This window comes from Bufo gargarizans, chromosome 2 (genome assembly GCF_014858855.1).
Source record: "Bufo gargarizans isolate SCDJY-AF-19 chromosome 2, ASM1485885v1, whole genome shotgun sequence".
In the NCBI taxonomy this organism is placed as follows: Eukaryota; Metazoa; Chordata; class Amphibia; order Anura; family Bufonidae; genus Bufo; species Bufo gargarizans.
The window spans coordinates 534,995,540-535,013,526 of NC_058081.1; the positions used below are offsets into that span (position 1 = coordinate 534,995,540).

Below are 17,987 nucleotides of genomic sequence, written 5' to 3' on the forward strand. Positions count from 1 at the left end.
TATGGATTAAACTTATCCCGCTCACTGGCACCCATGTCACCTCTAATCCCTGCACAGCCGCCGCTGCGTCTCCCTGTCAGGGGAGGGGGTGGTGTTGTCGGGGGGCAGCCTATAGCAGGTCGCGACGAGGACGAGCCTCCCTAGCATCCCTAGCAGGGAGGCTTGTCTCCCGTTAGGGCCTGCTATTGGCTGACCCCCCACCCTCCCAGTCCCTGGATGTTTTGATCTGCGCGATGGGGAGATGCAGCGGCGGCTGTGCGGGGATCAGAAGCGATGCAGGTGCCGGGAAGCGGGGTAAGTATAACCTATATAAGGGGCCTAGGTATTGGGGGGTCATTATAGGGGTTGGATAACCCCTTTAATTCTATATGGTAGGTCTCTGATTAATGAAAATTGTAGCAATATTTTCACAAACATGTGACAGAGAGACCCCTCACTGGCTAAAAGTCACCACGCTATAAAATAATTATATACAATGCAACAGCACTCTGCAAACCAAATAAAGTACAATAATGCCAAAATAATAGAAAGTATTCGGGTGCAAATGCTACGCTAATAAATTTGAGATGCTTGGCAAATCATTTTGTACAAAATGATTTGCCAAGCATCTCAAATTTATTAGTGTAGCATTTGCACCAGAATACTTTCTATTATTTGGTTTGCAGAGTGCTGTTGCATTGTATATTTTTTTTCCCTATATGCTTTCAGCCATGGCAACGTGCACCTGCACACTAGATGTGCTGACTGACCCCCAATTTTTCTTTGCAAAGCTGTTAAATATTTTTTTCTCCAATGTATTCACTGAGGAAAATAAACTGTCAGATGACATGCAGAATGTAAAAATAAATTCCCCATTAAAAGTGTCCTGTCTGACCCAGGAAGAAGTACATCAGCGACTTAAAAAAGATTAAAATAGACAAATCGTCAGGACCGGATGGCATACACCCCCGTATCCTAAAGGAATTAAGTAATGTCATAGCCAGATCCTTATTTCTGATATTTGCAGACTCTATACTGACAGGGAATGTCCCACAGGATTGGCGCATGGCAAATGTGGTGCCAATATTCAAAAAGGGTCCAAAAACAGAGCCTGGAAACTATAGGCCGGTAAGTTTAACATCTGTTGTGGGTAAACTGTTTGAAGGTTTTCTGAGAGATGCTATGTTAGAGCATCTCATCGGAAATAAGCAAATAACGCCATATCAGCATGGCTTCGTGAGGGATCGGTCACGTCAAACTAATTTAATCAGTTTCTATGAGGAGGTAAGTTCTAGACTTGACAGCAGCGAATCAATGGATGTCGTATATCTGGACTTCTCCAAAGCATTTGACACTGTACCACATAAAAGGTTAGTATATAAAATGAGAATGCTCGGACTGGGAGAAAACGTCTGTATGTGGGTAAGTAACTGGCTCAGTGATAGAAAACAGAGGGTGGTTATTAACGGTACACACTCAGATTGGGTCACTGTCACTAGTGGGGTACCTCAGGGGTCAGTATTGGGCCCTATTCTCTTCAATATATTTATTAATGACCTTGTAGAAGGCTTGCATAGTAAAGTATCAATTTTCGCAGATGACACTAAACTGTGTAAAGTAATTTACACTGATGAGGACAGTATACTACTACAGAGGGATCTGGATAGATTGGAGGCTTGGGCAGATAAGTGGCAGATGAGGTTTAACACTGACAAATGTAAAGTTATGCACATGGGAAGGAAAAATGCAAGTCATCTGTACATACTAAATGGTAAAACACTCGGTAATCAGTGTTACACTCGGTAACACTGACATGGAAAAGGATCTAGGAATTTTAATAAACAGCAAACTAAGCTGCAAAAACCAGTGTCAGGCAGCTGCTGCCAAGGCCAATAAGATAATGGGTTGCATCAGAAGGGGCATAGATGCCCGTGATAAGAACATAGTCCTACCACTTTACAAATCGCTAGTCAGACCACACATGGAGTACTGTGTACAGTTCTGGGCTCCAGTGAACAAGGCAGACATAGCAGAGCTGGAGAAGGTCCAGAGGAGGGCAACTAAAGTAATAACTGGAATGGGGCAACTACAGTACCCTGAAAGATTATTAAAATTAGGGCTATTCACTTTAGAAAAAAGACGACTGAGGGGAGATCTAATTAATATGTATAAATATATCAGGGGTCAGTACAGAGATCTATCCCATCATCTATTCATTCCCAGGACGGTGACTGTAACGAGGGGACATCCTCTGCGTCTGGAGGAAAGAAGGTTTGTACACAAACATAGAAAAGGATTCTTTACGGTAAGAGCAGTGAGACTATGGAACTCTCTGCCTCAGGAGGTGGTGATGGTGAGTACAATAAAGGAATTCAAGAGGGGCCTGGATGTATTTCTGGATCGTAATAATATTACAGGCTATAGCTACTACAGAGGGGTCGTTGATCCAGGGAGATTATTCTGATTGCCTGATTGGAGTCGGGAAGGAATTTTTTATTCCCCTAAAGTGGGGAAAATTGGCTTCTACCTCACAGGTTGTTTTTTTGCCTTCCTCTGGATCAACTTGCAGGATAACAGGCCGAACTGGATGGACAAATGTCTTTTTTCGGCCTTATGTACTATGTTACTATCTAACTGAATGCAATCACAGCACAGGCTCACAATGACTTTGCAGAACTTTTCTCTTTTTTTTTTTTTTTTTTTTTTTTTGCTGGTCAAAGGTTTTCATAGTTAAAATCTAAGATTACAGTTGAAAAGATCCAGCCCCTCACTCACCATTTGTTATTCTTTCTGCTAAGAATTTGAATGCCGGCAAAGCAATGACATAACTAGCAAGAAAGGGCTGAGGCACACCCTAAATACAGAATATATAGTGAGCTAAACGAGAGTGTCTAAGACGTGCAACACCCAAGACAAAGATGGAGCTCCGACAAGATTCCTATGTCACACTGAATGATGGACATAAAATGCCAGTAGTTGGTTTTGGCACCTATGCCCCACAGAAGGTGAGTGAGGGTGGGATAAGTATATTGCATAGAGCTGAGCTGTGCATGTAAATGTTATCGAAGAAATTGTTAATTTAGCAGCTCCACTCAGTGGTGTACCTAGGGTGTTTGGCACCTGGGTTGGGTCCTTTCTCATTGTACAACCTTCACAGTAGTTTTGTCCAGATATGTGCCCCCTAATAATATCCACATTGTGCCCCCTCATAGTAGTTATGCCCATATTGTGCCCCCCTTAAAGTACTTATCCCTTCATTATGCCCCTTTCACAGTAATAATGCCCCATCTGTGCCCCCTTCACAGTGGTAATGCTGTCTTTGTGCCCCCTCACAGTAGTTGCGTCCGCTTTGTGCCTCCTTCACAGATGTAATGCACTCTGTGCCTCCTTCACAGTAGTAATGCACTCTGTGCCTCCTTCACAGTAGTAATGCACTCTGTGCACCCTTCACAGTAGTAACTCCCGTTTTGCCCCCTTCTCAGTAGTAATACCCACTCTGTGCCCCCTAATAGTTATGCCCCTCACAGTAGTTATGCCCTATCTGTGTCCCCTTCACATTAGTAATGCACTCAGGCCCCCCTTAACAGTAGTAATGCCCATTGTGCTCCCTTCATAGTAGTAATGACCAGTGGCGTAGCGTGGGTTGCCAGCACCAGGGGCGAGCCAATTATTGTGTCCCCCCCAACCTGTCAACATGCCCCTTTTTTTTACAATAATGTAGTAGATATCAACTGCAGTCCTATGTAACACCACACGTAACACAGTTATAACTCTCTGAGTACAGATAGTCTAGTAGTAGATGGGTGGGAGGCCCTAGAATTCAGATCACGCACAGTGTGGCCTAAAGTCCCCCCCCCCCCTCCCACCCTACCATGAAAGGAATATGTGGATGGACATTACATATATTGGTACAAAATATACAGTAGTATACAGCAACACATACTTCTTACTTCCAGTCACGTCTGCTCTGAGGTACTCTCTTTCCTCAACGTCTTCATTCAGAGATAAGACCACCATGATACCTTCTTTCAGCCGTGTCTCGTCTCTGCAGAGTTTATCACAGAATTTTTTTTTTGATTCCTCACTTTACTATCATTCTCCCCCTTCTGGCGCTTCAACACGGTCATCCTGCTGCTTCCCCCAATACTGTGCTAGTACCATACAGATAGTCCCCTATACTAATACACTCCCAAACCGTCCTCAATGGTAATAATGTTCCCGGCATCACCCCAATAGCAACCCCATTAGTAGTAATGTCCTCCATATTGCGCTCAATAATAAAACCCGCTCTGCACTCCAGTATTAATAAAGACCCCATAGGGCTTCTAGTACAAATGCCCCCTATAGTGCCCCCAGCAGTAACAAGGCCCCTCTATAAGGTACCCCTATGGACCCCACAGTAGTAATAAAGTCCCCTACAGTGTTTAGAGTAGTTATACCTCATACAGTGGTCCAAGTATTTATAAAGATCTGTCACAGTGTCCCCTCTGTATTATTAGTATAATGATTCCCTTTGTATTAATAGTACCGTATAATGAACCCCGCTCTATTAGTAGTATATTGGCCCCCTCTGTATTAGTAGTATATTGGCCCCCTCTGTATTAGTAGTGTATTGGCCCCCTCTGTGTTTGTAGTATATTGCCCCCCTCTGTATTAGTAGTATATTGCCCCCCTCTGTATTAGTAGTATATTGCCCCCCTCTGTATTAGTAGTATATTGCCCCCCTCTGTATTAGTAGTATATTGCCCCCCTCTGTATTAGTAGTATATTGCCCCCCTCTGTATTAGTAGTATATTGACCCCCTCTGTATTAGGAGTATATTGACCCCCTCTCTATTAGAAATATTGCCCCCTCTGTATTAGAAGTATTGCCCCCCTCTGTATATGAAGTATTGGCCCCCTCTTTATCATTATGCCCCATTCTCTCTCTCTATAGTAATCCTCCTACCCACCTAAATAAATACTCACCTCTTCTTCATTCCGTCACCGCTTGTGGCCTGTGATCGGGGATCCCGGCGCAGGCGGTCACAAACACATCATCGTGCCCTCCTGCTCTGCGTCATCACGTCATTTCACAAGACCCAATGCAGAAGGTCACAGCGAGGTACCGAAATTGCGTTCTTCTTCGCCGTTCAACTGCCTCATAGGCTTCAGGCACAGTAGCCTGAAGCCTATGAGGCATAAACGGGGGGGCCGGGAGCCATAGGCTTCCATCGCCGTTTTTTTATTGCCTGCTGTCTGGTGCCCCCTGCAATTTGACGCCTGGGGCAATGGCCCTCCTGACCCCCCCCCACGCTACGCCACTGGTAATGACCACTGTGCCCCCTTCACAGTAGTAATGACCATTGTACCCCCTTCACAGTAGTAATGCCCTCTGTGTCCCATTCATAGTAACAATGCCTAATGTGCTCCCTTCATATTAGTAATGCCCACTGTGCTCCTTCATAGTAGTAAAGCCCTCTGTTCCCCTTCACAGTAGTAATGCCCTCTGTGTCCCATTCATAGTAATAATGCCTAATGTGCTCCCTTCATATTAGTAATTCCCACTGTGCTCCTTCATAGTAGTAAAGCCCTCTGTTCCCCTTCACAGTAGTAATGCCCTCTGTGCCCCTTTATAGCAGTAATGCCCACTGTGCCCCCTTTATAGCAGTAATGCCCACTGTGCCCCCTTTATAGTAGTAATGCTCTCTGTGCCCCCTTTACAGTAGTAAAGCCCTCTGTGCCCCCTTTACAGTAGTAAAGCCCTCTGTGCCCCCTTTATAGTAGTAATGCCCTCTGTGCCCCCTTTATGGTAGTAAAGCCCTCTGTGCCCCCTTTATAGTAGTAATGCCTTCTGTACTCCCTTTATAGTAGTAATGCTCTCTGTGCCCCCTTTATGGCAGTAATGCCCTATGTGCCCCCTTTGTGGTAATAATTACCTCTGTGCTCCCTTTGTAGTAGTAATGCCCTCTGTGCCCCCTTTGTGGTAGTAATTCCCTCTGTGACCCCTTTGTAGTAGTAATGCCCTCTGTGTCCCATTTGTAGTAGTAATACCCTCTGTGCCCCCTTTATGGTAGTAATGCCCTCTCTTTTGTGCCCCCTTTGTAGTAGTACAATCCCTCTGTGCCCCCTTTATGGTAGTAATGCCGTCTGTGCTCCCTCCCTGGTAGAAATGCCCTCTGTGCTCCCTTTTTAGTAGTACATGCCCTCTATGTGTTAAAAAGAAAAAAACACAGTACCTACTGACCTTGTCCCATTCCTGAAGCTCTCATCCAGCTCTACGCTGCAGGCACAGATCGCTCTGCAGCATTGTGTGGGAGGAGCTTAGACAGATTCCCGGGCTGCAGGCTCCTCCCACTCATGCCGGCAGTGGGATCTGTGTCTGCAGGCTTAATGGTGGAGCAGGGAGAAGTCTTCCTGGTTCATCATTCAGCGCTGGAGAGACAGAGCGCGGGGAGCTGAGTGATAGGACCACAGCTTCTAAAACTAATTCCACTTCTGAAACCAAGAGCTTCACTGAGTACAGCTTCTGGATCATGATGGACAATAATGTCCTTTCAAATCTATGTCTGCTATGATGTCAATAAGCACTGTGTGCAGTAGCTTTTTTTTTTTTTAAGTGGGCATTTACATAATAGCTTTCCCCATGGTACCCAGGACCTCCAGCAAAAACATACTGCATACAATGGTCAGAGATACATTTTGACATAAAGAGGATTAATATAATATTTATACAGCCTCACAAGCCATTACTGTAATCTTGGGAGAGCGAGATCACAGCACTAGTTGCAGCTTAAGCTACTTTCTCACATATGCCTTTATGCCGTCCGGTTCTGAGATCTGGCAGGGGATCTCAAAACCACAAAAAAACACATCTGTTTAAATAATAAAATCGGCTGCATCCGTTCAGTATGGGTTTTTCGTGTTCACAAAAACCGTATCCGGCACCATTGACTTACATGTTTTTGGTGCCGGATCCGGCTTCTTCAGTTTCCCATGCCGCACACAAACGCTGCTTGCAGCGGTTTTGTGTCCGGTCACAAAATGCAACAAACCAGAACGGAATGCATTCTGGTGCACTCCATTCCGGTTTGTTCAGTTTTGTCCCCATTGACAATGAATGGAGATAAAACTGAAGCATTTTCCTCCGGTTTTCAGAGCCTGTTCCGGATCTCAAAACCTGAAAGGCAAAACGCAGATGCGACAGTGGCTTCATACCTACACACTTCTGTAAAATGAAGAGCACCATGTTGGGAACCAGGATTGCCCATTTTGACCTAGTAAATAGGCTAACATCATAGCTCCACTGCAGAGAATATCGGGTAGCTGGTTGGTAGCAGCCACCAGTTGAGTTTGCCTGACACAAGTACTACCTGTACTGTCCTAATAGCAGCACTGATGGTACCAGTCAGTTCTGAGGGCTTCCAGCAGCAGGACCCCATAGGAACATCAAGAGGATAGGCAGTGGTTGTTAGCAAAGACTTGTAGTATTCAGAGTTTTCAAGTATAACGAAGGTCGTACATGAGCACTTCCGGCTGCTCAATCTACAGGATAGATATAAGGCTGACATATCACCTGTAGACATGCGGGATGGAGAATGTACTGGTCTCCTGGAGTGGGAGATTGAGACACTAAGTGTTAAGTATTTCTCCAGCAGAGTCATGTACGAGGTAAGAAGGGCAAATAGCTTTTGTTTTAAACTTTTGTTTATTGCACTTAAACATGGTTTGGATTCTATCTAAAATTCTACCTAAAAAACCTGAAGAGTCAATCTTAAATATTATGAATGTATAACTGTTGGCTGAACCATCAGCCATCTTTCTGTACTGTACCTCCTTCACTATCATGCTGCATCAACTTGATGAAATTGATGTTTTATTTCTACAGAAGGAGGGAGATCAGTGTCCATAATCAGTAGTAGTCGGAAGACTCCACTTCACGCCAGCAGCAGCCTCACATGCACGGACCCTGAGAAGTCAGTACAAACAAATAGGCAAATAGATACCCAACAGCCAGTGAGTCCACAGTAAAATCTCAAAGTTTTATTATGAATGATTAAAATCCATGACACAGTGGGATTACCGTTTAGGCAAACAGTTGTATCATGGGTTTTAATCATTCATAGTAAAGCTTCAAGATTTTACAGTGGACTCACTAGCTGCTGGATATTTGTTTGCATGTTTGGATCTCAGTGTCTGAAGGTTATAAAAATCCAACTTTTCCAATCCATTGTACTGAGCCCATATACCAGGGGTGGGGAACCTTTTTTGCTGCCGAGGGTCATTTGAATATTTATAACATCATTGGTGGGACATACTAAATTCTCAACTTAAAAATTTGACTGCTATATTTGGTCAAATATATAATTGACTTAGGGGTAAGCTACAGAAAGTGCGGTTCTGTTGAAAAAAATTCTGAGAGCTCTATTCTTGCAACACAAAATGCTACCTGTACTATCTATATATTATATAGTGCTGGCGCCATTTTGACAAAATATAGCAGTTTAATTTTTAAGTTGAGAATATTATATATTTAGTTGTTATTTTTTTTATTTGGCATTAATGGCAGCCAAGCTCATCCCAGAGAGGGGTTCACCCAGCTTCCACTCTCACTACCTCTGCCTTCACAACTGTCCCTGCCTCTGTCCCTTTCTCATCTCAAATCAGCCCCGCCACCTCCATCAGCCTCATATCAGCCTCCCATTAGACCCCCAGTCTACATCAGCTTCAGATCAACCCCCTTTAAACCCCTCCCGAGCCTCCGTCAGCCTCAGATCAGCCCCTATAAGACTCCTTACCCCCATACTCCAATCAGCAACCAGCATCCAATAAGACCCCCCATCCTGCACTATCTTCAGATCGGACCCCCATAATAGAAGTGGTCATTAGCATTCAGACTAAATGCTCTGGCAGGGAGCCGGGGGCCACATGAAATGGATCCTGTGGGCCATAAACCTTCAGATGGTGTGTAGTCTTCCACCTTCCAATGTGTAACTCCAATTAAGGGCCTTTACTTTCCCTACGGCCACCATATGTCTAAGGTTGATAAGTTTCAGACTCGCTCTTAGTTTTCAGTTGGCGTAGATATTACCTAAGGTTGACTAAAGGAATGTTTATGTACATTAAAATAAAGGACCATACCGTATCATTATCCTTAGGCTGACAAGAACTTGGCAGAAAATGGAGTAAAGGTGGCCCTGGAAGTTGGGTATCGTCACATTGACTGTTTTCAGTTGAATGATTTGGTGGTGTAGATATTACCTAAGGTTGACTAAAGGAATGTTTATATACATTAAAATAAAGGACCATATCATTATCCTTAGTTTGACAAGAACTTGGCAGAAAATGGAGTAAAGGTGGCCCTGGAAGTTGGGTATCGTCACATTGACTCTGCTTTCATCTACGGGAATGAGGTTGAGGTTGGGCGAGCTATAAATGAGAAGATTTCAGATGGAACGGTGAAGAGAGAAGACATATTCTACACTGGGAAGGTAATGAAAAACAACATACAAAAAAAAAGTATTTTCCGACAACCATTGAAACGCCTTAATACAGTGCCCATATGGGTTTGTCAGCTGGCTTTCCTTAAAACTGAAATGGCCTGTAAATCTCCATGCTTAGGTTAAACATAAATGGTTATATTTTGCATATATTACTAGTACATATAAATGATATAAATGCATTCAACTTTACAATGTATCTCATTCTGGGGAAGGTGAAACCTGGGAAACCTCCTCCATCCTCAAAAAAATGATATGGAGTAACAAAATAAGTAGGGATGGGGGATTGTAGGGGTGTGGGACTGCAGCTTCTCAATGTTTTAGTGAAACAACCCAAGGAGAGAGCTATAAGTATTGTCTGACTTCTTTGTTCTCTTTCAGCTCTGGTCCTCTTTCCATGCCCCAGAGAGAGTTCGTCCCGCTCTTGAGAAATCTCTAAAAGATCTTCAGCTGGATTACATAGATTTATTTATCATCCATAGTCCCATCGAAGTCAAGGTAAGTTGCCAGGGAAAGGAGTCCAGAAAGAAAAATAGAACTAAGTACCATATTTCATCTAGTACAAATTTATCTAGTTCAAAAGTGTACAGAGGAAAAGTGCACCGCTCTAATTAGTTATGCATGGCAATACCCACAGCCTAGCACCACACAACATGTGACAACTTTGGTTTCCTTGGTGTGATTACCACATTTATGTTATTATAGGATATCTCTACTGATAAATTCCTTTAATGCACCTTAATGGGATCATAAATGTTGAGGGTTTTCGGAAGTGCTGGATTTTTAGATCTTCCATATTAATGAACAAGTTTTTAATTCTGAATCTGCCTGACTGTACCTTCACACCAATAGATTAGAGCTACTGTTTTCTCTTGCAGCATTGGTGGGGCACGGCCCCTATGGCTAGGAGCCTGGTTGTCTGTTTTGCACAATTGCTTTTTACCATGATTGTTCACCTTTCAGTATTGTGACATATTTAAGTCCAGAATTGCTGAGTAATGTTATAGCAGTTAGAGGTCTATTCTTCTGGTATAGAGCTCCAATTTGAGTGTGTAGCCATAGATATAAATGAAAATAATCTGGACTACAGTCACCACTAGGTGGAGCTAATGAGCTTACTGTTTTATTCAGTTTAATGCTTCGACAGTATGCAGTATTTTTCTCACAGTCTACACTGAACTTTGTATTATACTGGAAAGTAAACGGAGTTCTGGTTGACAATAATTTCAGTGTAAATGTAATTTCAGCCAGGAGATGATCCTTTCCCCAAGGATGAAAACGGAAAATTAATTTATCACAACACAGACATTCGGGACACTTGGAAGGTGCAGTATTCAGTATATTTACTGTTCACATACTTTCTGCTATTCACTCTTCTGTGGCCAGGATATTGGGGGAGTAGCAGCATGGTCATACATTTACATCATACACCAGTAGCTTGGCCCACTAATTCTTGCACATTTTTTAGGCTCTGGAGGAGTGTAAAGATGCCGGGTTGGTTCGATCCATAGGAGTTTCCAATTTCAATAAGAGACAGCTAGAGCTAATCCTGAACAATCCAGAACTAAAGTACAAACCAGTCTGCAACCAGGTAACTGACGTGACTTATCAAATTTTACTTCCCGGGCGGAGTTTGTTAATCTGATATAGAGCTCCAAACATTTTGCATAGACTCACAGATATAAGAAATAAAATGTAGGTGCCAGGAGTCATCACTGAATAGAGATTAAAATCTTACTGCTAAAAATGTAAAGGGGTTTGTATCCTCTGTCATTGCTGTTACACCACTGTCCCATTCCCCGCTGCTATGCACTCCCAGCTTCAAATGCTAAGAAAGGCCCACACAGCCAATAACTGCTAAAGCCAGTGATTGCCACTTGGGGATATATCTGAGGTCAGTAAATGGCTGTAGTGGCGCATGGTCAGAAGTTAGAACTTTATAGGTCAGGGACTGGAAGGATAAATGAGCAGAGCCTTGGTGATGGAGACAGCAGGGGACAGATGTAAGCCAAATGAAAAAATGGCTGTAGGACTGAAAAACCCCTTTAAAGCACTTCTGACACCAGAGTCATCGTAGTGAAACCTGGGCAGGTTTGCAGAAGCTACCATTATTGGTCTCATGCCCATCTGTGTCTTTATTTCTGAGAAACTGAACTTTTAATATATGCAAATGAGCCTCTAGGAGCAACAGGGGTGTTGCTATTACTCCTAGAGGCTCTGTTCTCCCTGCTGCTGTCACACCTGGCCCTGAATTCTTCTAGACTTGCTCCTTTGCCATGTACCCGCCAAAGTCCAGGGAGCCTGCAGCAGCACAGAAAATGGAACTTCTAGGAGTAATATCAAAGTCCCTGTTGGTCCTACATGCTATTTTGCATATATTAAAAGTTCAGTTTTCTCAGAAATAAAGCCACAGATGGAGATGGGACCATGACAGCTAGCACATGTCACAGGTCAGCCTGTTTCTCTACAATGATTCTCGTGACTCAAGGTTAAGTTTAGGATTAGAGGTGATGGTAAGGTTATGGGGCTAAGATTGTAAATTTAGTTGTTTCTGAATCATCTTAACCTGCAATTATTATTTTTTTAAGGTGGAATGTCACATTTACCTAAATCAAAGTAAACTTCTGGAGTTCCTCAAGTCACATGGTATTGTTCTGGTGGCGTACAGCGTACTGGGCTCAAGCAGGGATGAGACATGGTAAGATGTAGAGCATCCTGATGGATTGCTGCAAAGCCGAATTTCTTCCTACTTCGTGGTAGTGAATCAATTTTTCCTACAATGGTGGCTGAAAATGATACTCACCTCATCCACTTGATTACAGAGAGGCCGTCTGCTCCCATCTTGATTGAAGAAAACCTGCCAAAGAACCTGCGTGAAGACGTTACCATGCAGGTCCTCTAGCGGGTCATCTTCAATCTGAAAAAGCAAATGAAGAGGCAGCACTCCAAATTCAGTAAAGGGTGTTAGACCCGTTTATTTTTCCACCCTTTACTGAATTTGGAGTGCTGCCACATCATTTGCTTTTTTGGATACTGTTTATGGATCTTTGCCTGAAATCCAGGAGGAATTGCACCCATCTACACTGCTGACTGTGCTGCTGCTTCTTTTTGTTTGTTGTATCATCTTCATTCTAGACGGGAGAGAATGGCTTCTCTGTATAGGCATCGCTACAAAGGTGGGGCAATTTCCCCCCCAGGTTATTCCTTGCCCCCCGCGTGCCACCCCCCCCTCTGATTTCCCTTTAAAACGCTGGCCACCGCTTCCACTGGTACAGTGGCGATCTGTCCAGGTCCATCTTTAACGCAGTGTAAAAGGGACAGTTGCCTCGGGTCCAGTTGCTCCTGGGGGGCCCAAGGCAGCTGCCGTGGGGGGCGGCAGGGCACGGAGAGATGAGTGCTTCTATTGTGAAAGTGCTCATCTCCATAGTCATCTGTATCGCCGTCCTCAGGACAACGATACAGATGGAAGTGCTGCCACGGGGCAGGGGAGGGAGAGGCACTAGCTTGCAGCCTATCAGAGGCCGGTGCAGGTGGCGCAATGACGTCATAGCGCCGCCTGAGCCGTACAGGACGCCACACAGGCCAGAAGAGGCCTGCATCGCATCACTGCCAGCCTGATGAAGGTAAGTATAAGTGTATATTTTTTTTATATGGTATTACTACTGGCACATGATTGGGGGGCATCTATGTGGGCACTTGTTACTGGCACATGATTGGGAGGCATCTATGGGGGCACATCATACTGGCACATTATTGGGGGGCATTGTGGGGGCATCTATGGGGCACTTCTTACTGGCACATTATTGGTGGCACTTTTTACTGCCACATTATTGGGTGGCACTAAGGGGGCATCTACGGGGGCACTTCTTACTAGCACATTATTGGGGCACTATGGGGGCATCTACTGCGGCCACAAAGCAGGGGTATTTTATATGGGGGCTCTGTATAGGGGCATTTTATAGTGGGGCACATTATGGTGGGTATTATGAGGAAGAGGAGAGAGGAGTACTAATGGGCTCATCTATGGGGGGTACTAAGAAGGGGTATTTTATACTTGCAAATTATGGAAGCCACTGACGGCATCTACTGGGTCACTATATGTGGGGCATTTTATACTGGTACATTATGGGGGCACTAGAAAGAAGGGGGGAGAGAAGCACTATGGGGGCATTTCTTGGGGGCACTATATAGTGGTATTTTATACTGGCACATTATGGGGACATTAGCTCAACTGGGGGCATTAAAAGGGGGTATTATTTGCACTGGCACATTATAAGGAGAATTATTACTACTGGGGGCATTATAATGGGCTTTATTACTACTGGGGGTCTATGGGGAATATGATTATTAGTATGGGCACTAGGGGAGAAATATTACTTCTGGGGCACAGTGGGGACATGTTGGGAGATGTCACTGGATGTAAGAGGTATGTTGCACTGTATTACCCTGTATGTAGGGGTGGATGGAGGGGTTATCCCACTGCATACCGCAATACTCTCGTATTTTGTCATTTTTTTATATATATCATTATTTCTTTTTTTCAGTAGTATGATTAAGTGGTGAAAATTATTAGTGCCCCCACATTTTTGACTGTGGTATCTTATGTGCCCCCCTATATATTGTTCCTAGAGTCACCACTGCCTCTCTGTGATCAAGTGGATGAGGGGAGTATAATGTATTTTTTATTAGCCCCCTGAGCACCTGAATATAGGTCTCAGATGCCGTGATTAGCATTGAATGTGGCATCTGAGGCGTTAAGTGATGGGGGCAACAAGCCCTCTCCATACAATGAAAGGTGATTCATGACAAAGTGATTTGTTATGGATTGAATTTCTTGACGAAGTTCGACAAAGCTGCCAAATATAATTTTTCTAAATCTCGCTCATCAATAGTCCTAATTTATAGCGCCTCCAGATAACTTGCACTGGTCAATGACCATAAGGTAATGCTGCACATTATATTTCCCCATACAGAAATGTGCCCATTACCTGTTTCAAAAAGCCAATAATAGGAAGCCAAAGTTTTGTTAGGAGAATAACTATGCCATCATATAATGTCTCACAGGATAGACCAGAATTCTCCAGTTCTATTAGAAGATCCAGTGCTAAATGTCATAGCTGAAAAGCTTGGCCGGACCCCTGCCCAAGTGGCAATGAGATACCTGCTGCAGAGGGGCATCGTTATCCTAGCAAAGAGCTTCACCCCAGCCAGGATCAAGCAGAACTTTCAGGTGAGTGGACATCTGCCTTCATTGTGACACTCAAAAACAAGGATCTCCAAAAAAAGGAAGAAATTCATGAGCCTTGAAGAAGTTATACATGCTGTAGACATACTGTAGCAGCCTATCTGGTTGCTCTTCTTCAGGAGACACAGCTGTGATCTGTGACTCCAGCTTAGCCACATTGTTTGATATATAACTTCTTCTTCAGAAGCTCTGCCCCCATGCTTTTCTTACTACAGCCCTGCTTGTTTAGACTGTCAATACAATAAATTCTACACATATTTCAGGTCTTTGACTTCCTGTTAAGCGATGAAGAAATGAAGACTCTGGACGGAATAAACAAAAATATGCGTTATATAAGTACTCCCCAGTAAGTGTCATGGAAAATCATTAAATTGAAGCAGGTGGAGCAGATTTAGTTACAGTACCTCATTGAGCTTCCCATAGCTATACCCATTCATCAGGAGCTCAGATTTCCACCTCACCCCCTATTAACATATGTACACTGTACATATGCTGTAAATATACGTATGGGTTACATGCATGGCTATTGGTGAGGTGATAGATGGCAGTGATTTGATGCATTTGGGACATTATCTTGCCAAAGATGGAGATCAAGTGAAACTCTGCCCTTGTTTAGATTTGGCACTCTTTGGTTCACTTTTTGAGTTCCCAGGGAATAAAATACGGCTTTAGTTGACATCCATTATTCTAAATATGTGTTTTTCATTCGTTTTTAAACATTGGTGTCCTGCGAGTGACTGAGCCGAGGGATTGAGTGCTTCTTAAATAACCCCTGCAGCCCAGCTCACTGAAAAAAAAAAATATATATATCAATTGATAGCTCTGTCAAATGTATTACATCTTTATCAAAAGTTAATACCCACCATTCATTTTCTAGACTAACCTCTGGATAGGTTAGGCAGGGAAGTAGTTTACTGTCTTCCAGAAGAAGTTGCATGTATATATCAACCCTTGGCAATTTGGTTTCTAATGAGTCTTTTATATTCTGCAGATGGCAGGATCATCCCAAGTACCCCTTCCATGATGAATATTAAAAGAATACGGGCACGTTTTTTATGCAAGAAGCCATGGACCTTACATCAGATTATTCTTCATGGGAAGCCACAATATGTTACATAGTAGTAAATTAATAAAAAATACAGATCATTTACTATGGACTTTTCTTGGAATCTATTTAGGTCCACCTAATCACAAAGTTGACACTGAGCATAAAGCATTGCAGAAGCGCACTACACTTTAAAGGGGTTTTCCCATCTGCCGGTTTTACCTGCTCTTCCAGCTCCCTCCTCTTGCCTGCACTTGTGCTGTGGGCGGGATGCTTGCTTTTGATTGACAGTTTGGCTGGCAGATCGTGCACACTGCCGCTGCTGGTAGGGTAGTAGCATGTGGAAAAACAAGAATAGTGTAGCAGGCTTTGGATTGTGACAACCAGCGTTGAAAAGTGTGGCTGTCACGATCCTTCAGTTATATTGTTCCGTCCCTGCAGGGAAGCTGCCGAGACCGAGAGTGAGCAGTCTCTAAACTAAACGCTGTTATCTCTATATTTACAGTAATTTAGAGACAGACTCACTGCCCTTCTTATCTACAGCTACCTGCTCTTTGATCAGTGGAGGTTGGTGCGGCAGGCAGATCTATAACTCTTTCTATGGAAGCGCATGCCCCGAAGCCTTCCATAGATATCTATGCAGCTCAGTAGAGGTGGCCGGGCAGAAAGCTCTGACGTGCGTGCTCCCAAGGTGCAGGCCACCCATGGAAAACGGCACAGCTACAAGAAACTGAGCATTCGCGGCCACCACAGCTGTATCGCGGTGGTGGCCATAACTATAGGCTACTAAGTGTAAACACAACAAAGATCAAAGTCCAGATATTTGAAAAAGGATCGAAAATTTAATATATTTAGTAAGTTATCATTTATGCTATTTGGAATTCAATTGCACCTGACTCACAAGATGCGAATACCCCTTTAAGTCTGCATCAACATGAGTGAAAGCTTAAAGGGGTTGTCCAGGATTTTTATATTAATAGCCTATGCTCAGGGTAGGCTGTCAATATCAGACTGGCTGGTGTTGGATACCTCACACCCCCGCTGATCAACTTTTATCTTTGTGCTGGAACTACACAGATCTGTCTATTGAGTAGCGGACATTGCTGGTAACTGCACCCTGTTCCCACTGAAGAGAATGCACTTACCAGCTCCATCCACTACAGGGTACAGAGTGTGTATGGTAGCTCCTGTGCTAACTTCTCAAGATGATGACCACTGCCAATCTGATATTGATGGCTTATACTGGTGTAAATGATGGATGAACTCTACACCAACTATGATTTGTCATAGATTTCATTACAGTCGCATGGACTGAAGGACAGAGCACTTCATTTGTGAAGAGGCATGCACGAGAGAGCACATCCTCGGGCAGCTCGGAGGATATCAAGATCACATAGCAAATGCAAGTCTTTGGAAATCTCCAAACACATTGGGGCTCATTTATCAAACTATCATGAGAGAGTTGAAAACCACAAACTATTGGTTTTAGTGCATTGTTTCTGGGGTAATATTTGATGCTTGATAGTTTCTATATAAATACTTTTGTAATATTGACCCACCGGGACTCCGTGTGCTGTTATACAGGGTGCTGTACACACCAGTGTTAAGCTACCATGTGCTTATATTTTATAAGAGAAACTGCAGCTAGTAATATGGGATCATTTAAGCAATTAAGGAAACAAAAAATATTGCTGGAAAAATATCTGGAAAATTACCAGTAACAATTCTGAGAAACCAAAAACAACAAAAACACATATTTCAAATTCCTCACTTATCAGTCAGCAGTTTATACAGCCGAAACAGCAGGAAGTGAGAGGGTAAGACATGGAGGAGCAGAGACTCCTAATAGGCAAATTGTAGTGAGCAGAACAAATTACATGTGCTGCTACTGAGGTGACCAAGGGGAGACCTTTACATCTACAAGATATCATGGCAGTCAATGTTAAACGAGTTCACCAGAGGAAACTATTCTTGTGGTCAAACCCCTATGTCAAGTTTAGTAGGTTATAAATCAAAGATGGAAAAAAATTGTAATGTCGGGGCAGCACTCAGATATCTGGTAATTGTATGAATATACACAGTATAAATTAGAAAATATATATTTAATTGATTACTTGCCTATAAAAACACTATTAAATTCCCCAGCAAATAGTTGGTCAACTATAAAAGAAAAAATAAAGAATATCAAATATCAATAAAAATGATATAGTAGGATAAAGAGGTAGCAGTCCAATAATCCA

The 17,987-nt window shown here is 43.2% G+C and overlaps 1 protein-coding gene across 1 annotated transcript in view; it reads left to right on the forward strand.

The window, feature by feature from the left end:
- LOC122926627 (estradiol 17 beta-dehydrogenase 5-like) overlaps positions 1 to 15,881 on the forward strand; it is a 28,774-nt gene extending 12,893 nt beyond the window's left edge. Inside the window, exons 2-10 of the mRNA XM_044278060.1 lie at positions 2,778 to 2,984; positions 9,281 to 9,448; positions 9,839 to 9,955; positions 10,705 to 10,782; positions 10,926 to 11,048; positions 12,046 to 12,155; positions 14,522 to 14,687; positions 14,966 to 15,048; positions 15,694 to 15,881. Coding sequence (XP_044133995.1) covers positions 2,898 to 2,984; positions 9,281 to 9,448; positions 9,839 to 9,955; positions 10,705 to 10,782; positions 10,926 to 11,048; positions 12,046 to 12,155; positions 14,522 to 14,687; positions 14,966 to 15,048; positions 15,694 to 15,736 — 975 coding nt within the window. The 5' untranslated portion in view covers positions 2,778 to 2,897 and the 3' untranslated portion in view covers positions 15,737 to 15,881. The remainder of the gene's footprint in view (positions 1 to 2,777; positions 2,985 to 9,280; positions 9,449 to 9,838; positions 9,956 to 10,704; positions 10,783 to 10,925; positions 11,049 to 12,045; positions 12,156 to 14,521; positions 14,688 to 14,965; positions 15,049 to 15,693) is intronic.
- The last annotated feature ends 2,106 nt before the right edge of the window (positions 15,882 to 17,987 follow it).